The 17,369-nt window shown below is 40.6% G+C and overlaps 1 protein-coding gene across 2 annotated transcripts in view; it reads left to right on the plus strand.

The window, feature by feature from the left end:
* VLDLR (very low density lipoprotein receptor) overlaps nucleotides 1-16,549 on the plus strand; it is a 32,948-nt gene extending 16,399 nt beyond the window's left edge. The window contains exons 3-19 of one of the 2 annotated variants that reach the window (XM_011988348.1): nucleotides 1,988-2,110; nucleotides 3,497-3,619; nucleotides 5,264-5,635; nucleotides 5,732-5,854; nucleotides 5,941-6,063; nucleotides 6,837-6,956; nucleotides 7,060-7,185; nucleotides 7,676-7,847; nucleotides 8,436-8,654; nucleotides 9,566-9,684; nucleotides 10,299-10,438; nucleotides 10,759-10,900; nucleotides 12,447-12,593; nucleotides 13,500-13,583; nucleotides 13,959-14,039; nucleotides 14,856-15,025; nucleotides 15,897-16,549. In XM_011988348.1, coding sequence (XP_011843738.1) covers nucleotides 1,988-2,110; nucleotides 3,497-3,619; nucleotides 5,264-5,635; nucleotides 5,732-5,854; nucleotides 5,941-6,063; nucleotides 6,837-6,956; nucleotides 7,060-7,185; nucleotides 7,676-7,847; nucleotides 8,436-8,654; nucleotides 9,566-9,684; nucleotides 10,299-10,438; nucleotides 10,759-10,900; nucleotides 12,447-12,593; nucleotides 13,500-13,583; nucleotides 13,959-14,039; nucleotides 14,856-15,025; nucleotides 15,897-15,932 — 2,420 coding nt within the window. In that variant the 3' untranslated portion in view covers nucleotides 15,933-16,549. The remainder of the gene's footprint in view (nucleotides 1-1,987; nucleotides 2,111-3,496; nucleotides 3,620-5,263; nucleotides 5,636-5,731; nucleotides 5,855-5,940; nucleotides 6,064-6,836; nucleotides 6,957-7,059; nucleotides 7,186-7,675; nucleotides 7,848-8,435; nucleotides 8,655-9,565; nucleotides 9,685-10,298; nucleotides 10,439-10,758; nucleotides 10,901-12,446; nucleotides 12,594-13,499; nucleotides 13,584-13,958; nucleotides 14,040-14,855; nucleotides 15,026-15,896) is intronic. The other variant, XM_011988349.1, reaches the window with a different exon arrangement.
* Nucleotides 16,550-17,369: the final 820 nt, after the last annotated feature.

Below are 17,369 nucleotides of genomic sequence, written 5' to 3' on the forward strand. Positions count from 1 at the left end.
GGGAGGCAGAGCTTGCAGTGAGCCGAGATCACACCACTGCACTCCAACCTGGGTGACAGAGCGAGACTCTGTCTCAAAATCAATCAATCAATCAATCAATCAATCATGGGGTCTCTTTACAGCCATTCTGCTACTCCCTCTTTTGCAACTTCCAAAGAATATCACAGGTTGAATTACAGCAACTAACCCTGCAGACCCTCTGACTTCTTCCTCCATGCTCAGGAGAACATGGGCCTTGAATACCACTTAATTCATTAACACTAGTGTTTGAGTTTTTCAGTGATTTTAGAAACAGTCATGAATCTAAAGCTAGCATGGCTAGTCTTGTTTCCTTGGTTATGTAATTCAAGGAGATAATGCTTTTTAAATCATAATTTGCCAACCCATCTTGAGTTCTAGAAATTAACTGTAATCACTATCTCTCCCCTTTATAATATCTTACACTGAACCAGAGTGGTCCAAGGGCAAACTCTAAACTCTGAGAGTTCTACTTACTTTAAGCCAGTGATTTGGGAAATAGTCCCTTTCAAATGTTCATCAAATTGTGAATTTTTCACTTATTTATCTTCACAGAATATATGTTATGGAGGAATGTTTTAAAATACAAATTTGGGTAGAAGCTATAAGCATATAGGCAAGAAAGAATATAATCTAAGAAAGATAAGCTTAGGGTATCCTGTGTGGCTACTTTATATCAAGATTCATCCTACTCTGTGATTCCTTCATGGGTAGGGTAATCAAGCTGCCCAATTTGCTTAGGACAGCCCTGGTTTATACTTATCTTCTGGATTAATTAACAGTGTCCCCTTTCTGCTGAGATTGTCCCAATTTGGACAAAAAATTGCATGGTAACCCTAAGTATAGGGGAAAGACCTGCCCCAGCAAGAATTAGCAGCAGAATCAATTCCTTTCCTTAGGCTATTTTAACATTAGCAGTCAGTTATGGATATTAGCACTGACAGCTTCAATGACTTTTAGCTGATTGATGTTAGCCTACCCCTTGGCTAGAAAGGCTAAAATCATCTCTCCCTTGAATTCTAAATGCAACATCTCTTGTTACACTGATTGAGTTTTCTCCCCTTTCTACCTGATGAGTTCCTTTGCCCCTGTAGACCAGTATGGGTGACAATATTCAGTACTGGGGTTTGGCCTTCATTCTCCACACTAAACACATGTGTTGTTAAGGGATACCCCTTGAACAGAGTCTTAGTCAGCTCAGACTGCTCTCACAAAAACACCATAGATGGGTGGCTGAAACAACAGAAATTTATTTCTCATAGTTATGGAGGCTGAGAAGTCCAAGATCAAGGTGCCAGCAGATCTGGTATCGGGTGAGAGCTGTCTTTCCGATTTGCAGATGACCATCTTCTCACTGTGTCCTTACATAGTAGATTACAGAGAGAGAGAAAGCAAGTGCTCTGGTTTCTTTTTATAAGGGTGCTAATCCCATTCATGGGGACTCCACCCTCATGACTTTACCTCCCAGAGGCCCGACTTCCTAATAACATCTTATTGGGGGTTAGGATTTCAATACATGAATTTTGGGTGCAAACAAACATTCAGTCCCCAGCAAACAGTTCTACTATGATCCAGTCAGAAGAGGGAATGTTTAGCTGTTAAATGTATGAAGTACTTGAATGACTTGGAAGAAATACATGTAGAAAATGAAAGTGTTACTTAATCTCAACATTATACAATAGGCAGGAAGTTAACTGTAAGATATCTCCGAGCCATAAGATAATGGGCAACCTCTATCTGACCTTGACTTCAGTTTTCTCCAAGTCTCTCAAATGAGCATCTTCCTTCTCCGAAAAAAAATAATAATAATAATTTTTCTGAAGTTTCCCCCTGGATATTGGCAATTGAGTGCCCATTGACTCAGCTTTTTTTAGAGCAAAACATGCCAAAATGCAGTATGAGCCCTCATGTGAAGCTAGGGCTGTGGGTAAGTGACTTCAACTTTAACCCTTCAAATAAACGTTTGTAGTAAAGAAGACGTGTGCTGAATCTGACTTCGTGTGCAACAATGGCCAGTGTGTTCCCAACCGATGGAAGTGTGATGGAGATCCTGACTGTGAAGATGGTTCAGATGAAAGCCCAGAACAGTGCCGTGAGTGTAACTTGCTTTGGCCTTGAACTTTCCTAAGTTGTTCGGTGTCTCACATTTCTAAGTATTGCTTAATCTACTACTTGGTATTCATTTTTCTTTGCCCGCCTTAAAGTTTAGGTCAATTGACTCCAAAGTCAGTCAAATTATTACCAGTTTATCAGCCTCCTTTAAAGAATGTTCTCCCTGGTCCAACAAGACTTACATTCTCTTGGGTAGCTTCACTATTGAATACTTAAAACTGAAGTCAGCAGATTCAATCAAGAACTCCTTGACTAGGTGCATAGATTTCAAATGTTTGATTATAATGACTCTGAGCAGATGGTACTCTGGTCCTGGAAGCTAAGTCAAGAAGTGAGGGTTCCCTGTGAGCCAAGCATAAGCTTTTAGAAGCACAGCTTCTCATACTATTAAAAAGCTATTACTGAAGAGGTAAGGTAGCTAGTAATTGGGTGAATAGTGACTTCTGACACACATGTAACCTAAAGTTACTAAAATGGAGATCTTACAGCTTATTCTTAAATAAGATAAACTTCATAGGTATGCAAGCGTATACCTGTGTCCTTAGGAAACAGTCTATGAGACCATAAAGAATGATGGTTTGGGAACATATAAAGTGAGATCACCTGAATGTCAAGGTGAAGAAAGTCTTAGAGTTTGAGTCAGTAGAGGCCTGCACTGGTAGAAGCACTAAAGAAGGACTAACATGAACAAAATTTAGGTCTAAAATGTGATTATGAAAGAAAATCAAATGGAAAGGAAGATAAGGGTGTTACTTTCAATTTTGTAGATAAGTGAGGGGAGTAATAATGGTCAAGACAAGTGAGTTCAAGGCCTGCGCGCTAAAGACAGGTTGTGTAAAGATTCAGCCTCAAGTTTTAGTGGAGAATGACCTCAAGTCAAGCATTAGGGCATGCTTCTACTTTGCAAGATGTCAATTTAAAGGAGGTTGTGAAGGAGGCCTGTAAAGGAATCTAGGCAATAGAAGATTTCCTAGGTGTTTGACCATCTGACTTTTCATGCATTTGAGATTAGATGACAATATCTGGGTCTGTCCACTTGATATCCAACAGATAAATAGTGGTCTAGGAGCAGCCCAGCCAGTAAACTTCACCATGCCAAGTAAAACAAAAGCCAGAACTGAGCACGCCATGGGACCTTGAAGGAGTGACGTGGTCAAGGCTGTCAGGTACACTGTCAGGTAGCATAGGTTGGCACAGCTTCTAAGGAATGGAGCTGATGAAAGAGCTCCCCAGGCTTCAGCCAGTTAGAATTTCACCAGTTGCCAGGCTACTGAGTCACAGGTATTAGCGCTTCCAGGCAGCACAGGAGCATCAGCTTTGCATTGATCAGTTTTGAGGCTCTTTTGAGACTGTATATCATCAACAGATATGAGAACATGCCGCATAAATGAAATCAGCTGTGCCGCCCATTCTACTCAGTGTATCCCAGTGTCCTGGAGATGTGATGGTGAAAATGATTGTGACAGTGGAGAAGATGAAGAAAACTGTGGTAAGAAGATCAGTGTTGAGTGACGTAACCCAAAGACCCTTTTCCTAAAGGAAGGGTGGGCAGGGGAAACTAACCTAAGCATGAAGAGGCACTGACATTGACTCACTTTTCAGTGACTTCACTATCTGCTCAATTACTCGTCCTTCATAACTGCCCTAAAACCCTAAAAGACATTCACGTGGCAATTGGCCATTGCTTGGTGTTTCTTTTAGGCAAGTAGAAATAAGAAGGTAAGTCATTCAAGGCACTTGTATGTAGCAGTAGCTCAGGGAAGCAGCAATTGTGTGGACTTTTGTCTCTGTTGTGACAGTAATTCATGTGCCTTTTGCACTTTGGCACAATAAAATTAGGTGAGTAGGGTTGGCAAACACATTCATAGGTCTAAACTTGATTGGGTTATTGGAATAAATTATTTGAGTATTATACAAACATTTCTTTACCCCTAAACTAGATTCTGGCATAACTTTTTGGGGGAAAAAAAAAGACACAGAAGCATGAATTAACATCTTGCCTCAGATACCCAAAGAAAAGTCTACCCAACTGGTGATACCTTTGTCTCCTGTTGCAGTTCCTGTCTCTGAAAGCTAACTCTGTTTCCTATTCTTTCATGTTTCTGGTCTTGGAAAATCTTTAATAAAATGCTGCATGTTGAAGGTGAAGTCCTGGGAAAATCGCTAGGTTGAACAAACAGTGCTTTGAATGTTCTTTCAAGCTACCGCCCTTTTTATAGGGCCTCTAAAACCTACCCAGGTCTGACAAGCATGGGTCTCCTGATATGGTAGTAGTCAAGGGAGCTCAGGGTACTTACAGTTGAAACACCAATCTTGTGTATAGAAGTCACCTCCTGAGGTCAATACCATTGCACCTAGTCCAATGAGTTTTAGTGTTCAATCCTAGAATTGAGTTTTCTGTATTGGTAAGCCCTTGTGCTGCCAAGTGTTTCCCTTATAAATCTAGACTTTGCTTCCCAAGAGAGTCGTGGTCTCTATTCTAATTGCCACCAAATTGTGACCTTGAAATGTTTGGCAGGAATTTAAGTCAAAGTACCAATTGGCTAGTAGGACTAGCTTATCATTGTCAGCATACCTGATTGTTAAATGGTGATTACAGCCCTGGCAGTGACTTTTTCAAAATGGAAAGTGTTTAAGACTTGTTATTCCTGATCCTTATTTAAAGGACCGAAAAGAGGAACCATGTATGGTAGTATGTGGTTCACCTCTTTTTGGTGACAGTGTCTTAATGCTTGTTGTATTACGTTGCATGATATTCTCATCTAGTGATGAGATCTGACAAGCTGTATGTTGATTCAAGGACAACTCAATCTCTGCCTTCCAAATTGAAATCCCTTGTTTCAGTTTGTTAGTTATCACAGCCACTTTTAGAGTCAATTGTGGTTCTCATCTCAAATTAATTTCCAGTCTTCAACTATTTTCTTGGTCCTTTATTTCTGTTCTTTTTATTTACAGTGTGCCTTCATTTTTTGTACAGTGAGACTGTGTTCTTGATTTAACTCCGTTGTAGCCTTTAAGTTGGGCTAGTAAGTTACGATTAATGAATAAAGATCAATGTATTAGATTTTGGGACAAGAATCTTGAAAGGACCTATCTTGATGCACTTTCAATGGGGCATCCTCTCTCTTAATAGGCAATATAACATGTAGCCCCAGTGAGTTCACCTGCTCCAGTGGCCGCTGCATCTCCAGGAACTTTGTATGCAATGGCCAGGATGACTGCAGCGATGGCAGTGATGAGCTGGACTGTGCCCCGCCAACCTGTGGCGTCCATGAGTTCCAGTGCAGCACCTCCTCCTGCATCCCCATCAGCTGGGTATGTGATGATGATGCAGACTGCTCCGACCAATCTGATGAGTCCCTGGAGCAGTGTGGCCGCCAGCCAGTTATACACACCAAGTGTCCAGCCAGCGAAATCCAGTGCGGCTCTGGCGAGTGCATCCATAAGAAGTGGCGATGTGATGGGGACCCTGACTGCAAGGACGGCAGTGATGAGGTCAACTGTCGTAAGTAGCTTTCTAGCATGGCATGTTCAGTTCTCTTCCGTGTATCAACTGGGACAATTTGCTAGCTTCATTCCATGGTGTTTCCTCCCTTTGTAGCCTCTCGAACTTGCCGACCTGACCAATTTGAGTGTGAGGATGGCAGCTGCATCCATGGCAGCAGGCAGTGTAATGGCATCCGAGACTGTGTCGATGGTTCCGATGAAGTCAACTGCAAAAATGGTAAGGGTTTCTTCTTGTTGGTTAAGCAATGGATTGCTCTGACCAGACCCACTCATGGAATCTCCCTTCTTTGTTTCTCTTTGTAGTCAATCAGTGCTTGGGCCCTGGAAAATTCAAATGCAGAAGTGGAGAATGCATAGATATCAGCAAAGTATGTAACCAGGAGCAGGACTGCAGGGACTGGAGTGATGAGCCCCTGAAAGAATGTCGTAAGTGTACTTGTTGCTCAAGTACAAACCCTGGAAGTTTGATACAATCCAGCATAGCTAACACTGTAGACCCCATGTGATGGCTGCTTAAACTTTTGAATATACTGAAGTTCAATTGTAGACTTCAGAGTGAAACTTTATGACTTAAAAACCCAGGTAGGACAAACTATAGTGTTTGTTTTTGTTTTTTGTTTTTTGTGTTTTTTGAGACGGAGTTCCACTCTGGTTGCCCAGGCTGGAGTGCGTTGACGCAATCTCGGCTCACTGCAACTTCTGCCTCCCAGGTTCAAGCAATTATCCTGCCTCAGCCTCCCAAGTAGCTGGGACTATAGGCGCCCGCCACCATGCCTGGTTTTTCTTTTTTTTTTTTTTTTTTTGTATTTTTAGTAAAGACAAGGTTTCCCCGTGTTGGCTAGGCTGGTCTCAAACTCCTGACCTCGTGATCCACCTGCCTCGGCCTTCCAAAGTGCTGGGATTACAGGCATGAGCCACCGTGCCTAGCCCAAACTAGTTTATAGTTTAACCTCCTTAAAGATAACTGATCATCAATAGAGAAACTTGACTAAATGCTGCTTGACCAACTGGTAACTTGCCAAGGAGATAGATAATCCACCCTGAAATATATACCTATAAAATAAATGATTAGGTCTTAGACAAATCATGGGTTTGACCAGGCCAACTAGATAAGTTATCAAATAGCTTGGGTTTTAAATATGAAAGACAGGTATTAATTGAAAATAAGTTGTCAAGTGACTGCTACATTTTTATTCCAGATATAAACGAATGCTTGGTAAATAATGGCGGATGTTCCCATATCTGCAAAGACCTAGTTATAGGCTACGAGTGTGACTGTGCAGCTGGGTTTGAACTGATAGATAGGAAAACCTGTGGAGGTGAGTCTAAGAAGAAAACCTGGACCCTGCGGGTGATGGGAAAGGGTAGTATGTACCTAGTAAGGTATAGGAGCAGCAAGACTAATTCTGATTTCCCTCCTAGATATTGATGAATGCCAAAATCCAGGAATCTGCAGTCAAATTTGTATCAACTTAAAAGGCGGTTACAAGTGTGAATGTAGTCGTGGCTATCAAATGGATCTTGCCACTGGCGTGTGCAAGGCAGTAGGTAAATGAACTTGGACTGGTGTAGCTATTGTACTTTTACAAGTAAGTCCCTCTTAAAGGTACAGCCGGTGACCACAATAGTCAAACTAAACGTGAAATCGTACTTGAGAACAATGTTGCTAACCTCATAATACAGCAGTATCAGTTAAATAGCAGATCTCTCCCCCAGACATCTACCTTGGTCATTCCTTTTGCGTATGATACCATGAATACCTACCAGGTTTGCATGCTCTCTGTTTCCAAAACTTGAGTGCAACTCAAATAAGTGACTTATTCATCACCCACCCTGTTGTTGAAGGCTGTAATCCCAGGACTGCCTTCCTAAACCATAAGAAGCACTTGCAGGTCCCAGGGGCAGGAACTCCAGAACAGATACTACTGACGTATTCCACAATACCTTTACTTTCTAAGATCTCTGCTGGGAGGAGGTGGTTTAGAAAGACCTTGCCTTCTTAAAGCAAAACTAAGTAACCCTGACTTTCATCTTGCAGGCAAAGAGCCAAGTCTGATCTTCACTAATCGAAGAGACATCAGGAAGATTGGCTTAGAGAGGAAAGAATATATCCAACTAGTTGAACAGCTAAGAAACACTGTGGCTCTCGATGCTGACATTGCTGCTCAGAAACTATTCTGGGCTGATCTAAGCCAAAAGGCTATCTTCAGGTAACTTTCAGTTCCATTTGTAGTGTCTCGACATAAGTCATTGTCACTTGGGAAGTGATCTGTGGGATAGTTTGGAGGAGTTTCATTTTGTGTCTAGCCCCATCTAGCATCTAATTACCTGGGGACATTAAATCTAACACTAATTCTTTATTAAATTGTTATCATTTCCTAAATAGAAACTAATAATTGTCTATGAAGTAAAAGATGACATCTTTCATATTTTTTATATTTTCTCCCTTTTCTCTACAGTTAATTGAGAACTGTTCATTGTTGCTACAAATAGAAATGGTAGTACAGCCGTTTCTTAATGGGAACTATAGAAACTCAGATGATGGATACTGAAACAAATAGCTTCACTTATAAATTTGTTGTTCTTGTATATAGAATACATACCAGCAACTAGATAATCCACAGCATTATTAATTTAGCATCAGTAAGCAGCATGGTTAAATAATTTGAGTGGTGAGCTGTGGTGTTACTAGATTTCTTTCTGAATGAAGTCATTGACCATTTTGTAAGCAAAAAGTCCCTTCTCCAAGCTCTAATTGTGTCAAACTCTTAAATTTCTTGTGACCTATTCTGTTTCAGTGCCTCAATTGATGACAAGGTTGGTAGACATGTTAAAATGATCGACAATGTCTATAATCCTGCAGCCATTGCTGTTGATTGGGTGTACAAGACCATCTACTGGACTGATGCGGCTTCTAAGACTATTTCAGTAGCTACCCTAGATGGAACCAAGAGGAAGTTCCTGTTTAACTCTGATTTGCGAGAGCCTGCCTCCATAGCTGTGGACCCACTGTCTGGGTTTGTACACCGTTTTCTATCACATAGCTTTTTGAATGGTATCTGTGTAGGTCAGGAGCTTTCTCATACCTGAATTAGTACTAAAATCTCAAGGTTTATCAGCCCTCTACAACAAAGAATTAGAATTCCAATTCAAGATACCAGTTTTGCCCCAGTTGAATGACCCTAGGACGGCCTTATCTGTATGACAGGTCCTCCTGTCTGACTCGTATGACTGATTGCTCGTTGATATTAATGAATTAACATTCCTGATTTGATGTGTGTACCAAAAGCTGTATCTGAACCCTTTTGCCCACCCAGTTTCTACGCAAGTGATTTTTTAGTTTTTGACTGAACACTTTGCTGGGCTAGCTCTGGATGATCAAACCTAAATGACAGTCTGAATTGTGGGGATTTGGGTAACGACATTGCATCTAAGTGTGCAAGTTGTCTGAAAGTCCAGCAGAAATAAACAGACCTTTATAGGAACATTTCACTAAGGGGGTTCCCTAAATTACCACTAAGTAACATAGAAGAGCAGCTTAGGAAATTGACTAAGGCTGTAGTCATCACAACTGCCCCCCCTGCAGCCTCATTAGAACTCAATCAGCCAACCCCTGCTATGAAATGTAAAGGATATTTGTCTTTCACTCCTCTGAAAGAAGTGACCTTTTAAAAAGGAAACATAACCTTGTGACTTTGGGCCGAAATTTAAATGTCAGACAAACATAGATTATTACAGTTAATAATGAACTTGCAGATTCTTAATATTCAAATTTATTTACCTAGAACAAAATTTAGACCCTTAAGTGTTACTATTTGTCACTAGAGAATCCCTTGAGTTTTCTGCTCAAATTTTAAATTTTTGTTTCAAGCTACAACTTTATTCCTTCTAAACCATTGAGGCTTATTTCTCATTTATTTCTTCACAGCTTTGTTTACTGGTCAGACTGGGGTGAACCAGCTAAAATAGAAAAAGCAGGAATGAATGGATTTGATAGACGTCCACTGGTGACAGTGGATATCCAGTGGCCTAACGGAATTACACTTGGTATGTATGTTCTTCCTTCTCGACCACCCACTCAACTATCTTCATAGTGTTTCCATTTATCTCCATGGTGAATTCTGGACTAGCAGATGACTCTTCTGCTTCCGCCTAAATTCTAGCAGGAATTTTCAATGGGAGTAACTGAACAACACAAGTAAAATGGTGGATTAGCAAATTACACATTCCGTAACTACTGACCTGTTGTCCACCTGGGCCTAATATGTGACACGAACTCAGTGAAAGTTAGGTCTTGGGTGCACTCATACTAAATATTCTGGGCATGAATGCCTTAGCATTTCCTGAATTGCAGGCTTTTAACAGTTTTCTTCTGGCTTTGTGGAGGAGAACTACAAAATGCCAGCCTCTTTTAATATTTTCTGTAATGTGAGTAGTATTTCTTAAGTCGTTTACTTTGAGAATCTCAGGTACCCCGTTAGTCCCCAAAAATGAATGTGGATACAGATTCTGCATGCTGCTTTGCCAGGTTTGTGTGACCCCATTAAGAAACCCTGTTGGGGAAAGAACCATAAAAGTAGAATATTAATTCATTAGATGTTTTAAATGGAAGCCAGAGTAGTAGTGGCTTGTCATGTAATGACAATTCTTTTCCTACCTAGACCTTATAAAAAGCCGCCTCTATTGGCTTGATTCTAAGTTGCACATGTTATCCAGCGTGGACTTGAATGGCCAAGATCGTAGGATAGTACTAAAGTCTCTGGAGTTCCTAGCTCACCCTCTTGCACTAACAATATTTGAGGTAAGATGTGTCTCACATCAAAGTGTGTATACCTTTCAGCTACTATATCACTTTGAGGAGAAATGACAGACATGGCGGGAGGAGGGAAGAGCAGCTGAGCATGGCTTGAGAAACTGCTTTCACTTAAAACCTGGTACAAATTAGACACTAATTCCCAGAAGCACTTCAAACCTAAACTTGATTCTTTTACAGTTTTATATCTAGTGTCCCAGCTCAGCATTCAATAAACTTAGTCCATTAAATGAGAAGTAAATGATGACCTTAGAAATGGACTTGTGTTAATCCTGGATGTACATGCTAATTGTGGGGTTCTGTTGTAGGATCGTGTCTACTGGATAGATGGGGAAAACGAAGCAGTCTATGGTGCCAATAAATTCACTGGATCAGAGCTAGCCACTCTAGTCAACAACCTTAATGATGCCCAAGACATCATTGTCTATCATGAACTTGTACAGCCATCAGGTACCGTGGAGAAGCACAGTCCTTAATAACCACTTTAAGAGAAGCAGCATGACACAGAACCTACTGGATGTCAGTGGCTCTTGGCAACTCACCTTTCTTTAAAAGGAACGTTTGCCCTCCCGTACCCTACCTCAAACATTTCACACGTTATTTTTTTATTTCTGCTGCCTTAGAGAAATGGCTTCTCAGCTTCAGCTCCTAGCTTCCCTCCCAAGCCTCAGTGTCAGATCTTTTATTTCTGCTTCATCCATGTCCCCTTGGCCTTCAGCCCCTCTTGCCAAGACTATTGCAGTAGCCTCCAAAGTAGCTTTTGTTCTACAAACTTCCTCTACTGTTAGTTTGCTAGGATTTTTGCAATGAAGTGCCACAAACTGCCTTAAACCACAGAAGTTTATTGTCTCAAAATTCTGGAGGCCAGAAGTCTGAAATCAAGGTGCCAGCAGGGTTGGTGCCTCTTGAGGGCTGTGAGGGAAGGATCTGTTCGGGGCCTCTTTTCGTGGTCTGTTGACAGTGCTTCCGCCTGTGTCTCTTCACATCATCTTCCCTCTGTATATGCTTCTGTCCAGTTTTGTTTTTTTTTTTTTTTGAGACGGAGTCTCGCTCTGTCGCCCAGGCTGGAGTGCGGTGGCAAAATCTCAGCTCACTGCAACCTCCACCTCCTGTGTTCAAGCAATTCTCTTGCTTCAGCCTCCCGAGTTGCTGGGACTACAGGAGTGAGCCACCATGCCCAGCTACATTTTGTATTTTTAGTAGAGATGGGGTTTCACTATGTTCACTATGTTGGCCAGACTGGTCTCAAACTCCTGACCCCAAGTAATCCTCGGCCTCCCAAAGAGCTAGAATTAAAGGCGTGAACTGTAATACCAGTCATATTGAATTAGAGCCCAGCTTAATGACCTCATTTTAACTCGATTACCTCTGTAAATATCCTATCTTCAATATCTCCAAATCAGATCACATTCTGAGGTACTAGGACTTCAATATATGAATTTTAGGGAGGAACACAATTCAACTTGTAACACCTACTTTTTCCCTGTGACACACCTGCTATAGGATTGTGTAGAGTCTCAAACACATCAGGTTATATTATGTCCTGCTGAAAACACTTGGCTGGTTCTATCTAAATAAAACCTTCAAACCTTCTTAAGGCTGAGTTTCCTTCCACTTTGTTGGAGCAAGTCAAGAGAAAACCAGGAGAACATGCCTAGTCTCCTTTCTCTGAGCCTTCACACTAAACCTTGGGCCAATAGTGAGAGCCAGTCCTGGTCCCTCACCTCCCTTCCCCACCTCCTCTTTTGAAATCTGTCTCTTAAAGACATAACTTTTACAGTCTGTCTCTAAGAGGTCCCTTATCTGGTGTCCTTAGAGCATGCTGCCTGTACCTTTATACTTATTCTTCCTTGATATTGCTCTCACTTGAAGGATTGCCAGAGTCAACAAGTCTAAGCTCTTGGGGGCAAGGACTCAGGTCTTCAACACATAGAACAAGGCTTTATATATACTAGGCATTGGAATACCCATTTTAATGGTATTTTTTCCTGACTAGGTAAAAATTGGTGTGAAGAAGACATGGAGAATGGAGGATGTGAATACCTATGCCTGCCAGCACCACAGATTAATGATCACTCTCCAAAATATACCTGTTCCTGCCCCAATGGGTTCAATCTAGAGGAAAATGGCCGAGACTGCCAAAGTAAGGCATTTTGTGTTTCAACCACAAGTAGAACATACAACAAGCAATATAAGACACAAGCTTGGATTTTTAAGAATTCTGTTTTAGCTAATTCTTTGAATAGATTTGAGAAGATATCTGCTATTGTTGTATGCCGGGTTATCATGTCATTTCTTTAGAACTGACTTTAACCCATGTCAACATTAAATGAGTTTATAGGAGACTATAGTGTCAACATACCTTATACTAATTTGTACCAGTTAGTCCCTTAACAGCACTGAGCTAGCCGACTTGCAGGTAATTAAACGAGGCCTTAACATTTTTCCTCAAAAGGAGGAGGACAGAAACTATGCTTAAGGAAGGCCATGGTTACAAAAACCTCATTGCCTCAGTGGGTGACGCTTACCTAAAATAACACTTAAGCTGAATTTGCATTTAGTCTTCTGTTCTTAGCTTTTGATTAAGTGGCAAATTAAACTCCTTTGTGTGGCCAAGGAGCTCATATGGTGAGGCTGGTGAGGTTTTTACTAGCGTGATTCATGGTCAGGTCACGGCAGGGATTAGCTCAGTTTACCAAGAAATTAGTTGCAAGACAGTCTGGTATGCCTGCTATACCAGAGCATCTTGAAAACATTTCTTGTAATTTACAGGAACGTGGGATATTGTTTAGAGGGATAAAATATGGTTGTCCATCATTTTGAATTGTCAAATTCCAAATACCGACTGTTCTTCCCAAAGTTCAATGTATCTCTTTTTGCATGAAGATTGCTATTTCAATTTTGACACATCAGCTGTACAACTTAGTTCAGCAGTGGTTTGTCTATTTCACCTGGTTTTAAAATAACCTTTTGCATGGCTTGTCTGGACAAAAGAGCTAGCCATTCTGGAACCTTGGCATTAACCAGGTTCTTGGTTTTTATAATTCAGGTACTGCAACTACTGTGACTTACAGTGAGACAAAAGATACGAACACAACAGAAATTTCACCAACTAGTGGACTAGTTCCTGGAGGTATCGAGTTCAGTACTGCAAACTGTTAATCTCCACTAACAGCCACACTCTTTGTATCTATAGCTTAAATAATTAATGCAACCTTTAACTACTATTTCTGCCCCAATTGGTAACCTATATTTAAACACCAAAGACTTAAAATTTGCATATCTTTTCCTGACTGATCTTTAAGGTTTCTAGTAGAGAACTGTCAGTGAAATGGCTACTACAGCATGTGACTCAAATACTTCTAGGCCACAGTTGTTCCTGGTGTTCAATTGTAGTAGATAGTGAACATCAATGTTGGATGCAAAGGTTTTGGCTCCTTACCTGATGGGTAAATCTCTAAATCTTAATACAGACCCTTCTAAACGGATTCCTTTTATTCCTCTGTAGGGATCAATGTGACCACAGCAGTATCAGAGGTCAGTGTTCCCCCAAAAGGGACTTCTGCCGCTTGGGCCATTCTTCCTCTCTGTAAGTAGATTTCCTACAAGTCTGGGTTCAAGAACTTCTTAGATACCAGATGAAGATTTTTTGTTCATCTGGAGCTACCCTTTTATGCTGTCATAGCACTTATGACACTGAATTATATTCACTTTCTCCCCCACATAGTACACTAAATTAAGGCCCATATCTTTCTCTTCAGTTGTGCCCTTGGCACAGTAACTGGCATGATAAATGTTCAACAGTTAATGCTTTCCACTTAAGCACTGTTAGCCTGGCTTGTCCCCTTATAAGTCTCTTTAACTGCTCTTCTGTTCTCCCTTTGAAATGCGTGTAATGCTTCATACAGAGGAGATGCACAAATGCTTAAATGCTTTCTTGAAGAGTTACAGGACTTGTTGAGGGTAAATTAAAAGCAGTTAAGAATTTTCAAACCTATGGAAAAGGACCTCAAACTATTATGAGACATGCGAATTATAAGGACTTTGCTATAAAAGCCTTTGTCCTAAATTAATAGATTCCAAGCTTAGCTAACACACCAGGAACACCTGAATAGCTCTCCAGAACCTTCTGCAATTTTAATTTGGTGAGCGTAAGGTGGGACCGAGGACCCTGCCCTTGCCTGGATGGATGTGGCTAGCCCAGCTCCAGTGCATAGAACTACCTCTGGGCTGAACTTGTTTCAAGCTCCTGGCCCATGTTTATTCCAACTTCTAGTTATCCTAGCTCCATAAAACATGACATTTTTACTAATGTCAATTATTATGGATTCCTGAACATTATTACCTTTCTTGTATGTTCCAATATTAGACTTAGCTCACTTAGCTACCCTCTGATTTTTTTCAGTGCTCTTAGTGATGGCAGCAGTAGGTGGCTACTTGATGTGGCGGAATTGGCAACACAAGAACATGAAAAGTATGAACTTTGACAATCCTGTGTACTTGAAAACCACTGAAGAGGACCTCTCCATAGACATTGGTAGACACAGTGCTTCTGTTGGACACACATACCCAGCAGTAAGTCAGCTTTGTGTCTTTATATACCATGGCTTGAAGTGAGACTTTTCAGAAAGGAGACCTAGGCTGGAAAGAGAGCCATTAGGATGATGGAGTTACCAAATACTTCATCTGCCACCTGGATATTAGACAGTGTAGCCTATTAGAACATAAGTCAGTCAGTTGATCAGCATCTAACCCTCACCAAATGGCAAGAGGGTCAACTTAAGGTCACCACTATATTAAGATATTTTTGGTTATAGAAATGACATGTAAATATTAGCATGAACCAAGTAGCTCTTTACTGAACTATTAAATCCATTGCCTACTGGATATTTGAAAGTAAATTAGCGTATCATATATAGGGCAGTTGGCTTAAAGTCAGTGTATTGAGTAAGATTCACTTAGCCAAAATTATGATACGCTTTGCTTTAAAAAGTATCCCACCACACTTAGTATAGCTAGCTTTTCTTCTAGCAGTAGTCATTCACTTGTTCTTCAGATGAAACCCAAGTGGAGTATTTGGCCTTCACGTAGGAAACAGGCTGAAAAAACCAAGTATGATTGCTCGCCTCTCAAGCTCTGGTGAAACATGGAACAGTGGTCAATTCTTGACACACAGATGGCTTTTCACATTTTTCTCCAAGACTTATGATCATTAAGTAGAAGAGGCAGAATCAGTCACACTATCTTATCTCACTACCAAGCAGGTATAGTTGAATTCAAATTAAATGCATGAATGACACAACTCAGTACTCTTTTGTATCTGACTTTTCTTCTGAGCACTCTGAGTGTTCGAATGACCAACTAAAAAGCAGGGTCCATTTTAAAGACGAGAGTTGCCATCAGTGAGTGATCACCAAGCTCATTCCATACTTCTTCTTTTCCACAGATATCAGTTGTAAGCACAGATGATGATCTAGCTTGACTTCTGTGACAAGTCTTGACCTTTGAGGTCTAAACAAATAATACCCCCGTCGGAACAGTAACCGAGCCAGCAGCTGAAGTCTCTTTCTTCCTCTCGGCTGGAAGAACATCAAGATACCTTTGTGTGGATCAAGCTTGTGTACTTGACCGTTTTTATATTACTTTTGTAAATATTCTTGTCCACATTCTACTTCAGCTTTGGATGTGGTTACTAAGTATCTGTAACCCTTGAATTTCTAGACAGTATTGCCACCTCTGGCCAAATATGCACTTTCCTTAGAAAGCCATATTCCAGCAATGAAACTTGTGCTATAGTGTATACCACCTGTACATACATTGTATAGGCCATCTGTAAATATCCCAGAGAACAATCACTATTCTTAAGCACTTTGAAAATATTTCTATGTAAATTATTGTAAACTTTTTCAATGGTTGGGACAATGGCAATAGGATAAAACGGGTTACTAAGATGAAATTGCCAAAAAAAAATTTGTAAACTAATTTTGTACGTATGAATGAAATCTTTGACCTCAATGGAGGTTTGCAAAGACTGAGTATTCAAACTACTGTACATTTTTTTTCAAGTGCTAAAAAATTAAACCAAGCAGCTTAACCATGGTTTGTGCCTGTTCCTCTAGGATGAAATCCTAGCCTGAGTAGTATCAAGTGTTCTGTGTGAGCTATAATTCTTGATGTTGTATAACTAAGCCTGTAATATGGGCTAGTTTCTCTTACACCCAAGTACAGCTAAAAAGTGAAGTACTGTTTAACATTTGCTCCCAAAATATTTCTTACTGTGTAAAAGAAGCTAGCTTAGTCTGTACCTAGAATTCCTTTTGGTTAGAGGAAATTCTTTTCCATTGTTTCCTGATCGCTGATCGAGAAACACATGCTAAGATTTCTATGAATTCTGCTTCTTTATAGTTAAGTCTGTTTTCCATGTTCTGTCATTTATTTAGGTCAAGGACAAGTGCCTTCTAAGGCATGGATAAGGGCTTTCTTCTTATAAAAGTCTAGACTGTCTTACTGTGAAGATGGCCAGGGAGGATAGCAAGCAATGGCATTCTTGAACAATCTAAGGCAGGGTTCTCAGTGTGGTCCCGGGAACAGAAGCATCTGCATCACCTGGGAATGTGTTAGAAATGCAAGTTCTCAGCCCTATCCCAGACCTACTGAATCAGAAACTCTGCGGGCTAGGGCTGAAACCTGCTTTCATAAGCCCTTCAGGCAATACTGATGTAAACTAAAGCTTAAAAACCACTGTTTTGATGTGACTTCATGAAGAATATAATTATAATATCACCTACATTTTTATCCTGGCTGGGATAGGGCAGATTCTTATTATGGACAATTTCTGGAACTTACAGTATGAAGAGCAGATGAAGAGTTTGAGACAAAGAAAAAGTTGCACAGGGAGTTTAGTGAATTTTTCCATCAG

The sequence above is a fragment of the Mandrillus leucophaeus genome, unplaced genomic scaffold (assembly GCF_000951045.1).
Source record: "Mandrillus leucophaeus isolate KB7577 unplaced genomic scaffold, Mleu.le_1.0 Scaffold329, whole genome shotgun sequence".
Lineage (NCBI taxonomy): Eukaryota > Metazoa > Chordata > Mammalia > Primates > Cercopithecidae > Mandrillus > Mandrillus leucophaeus.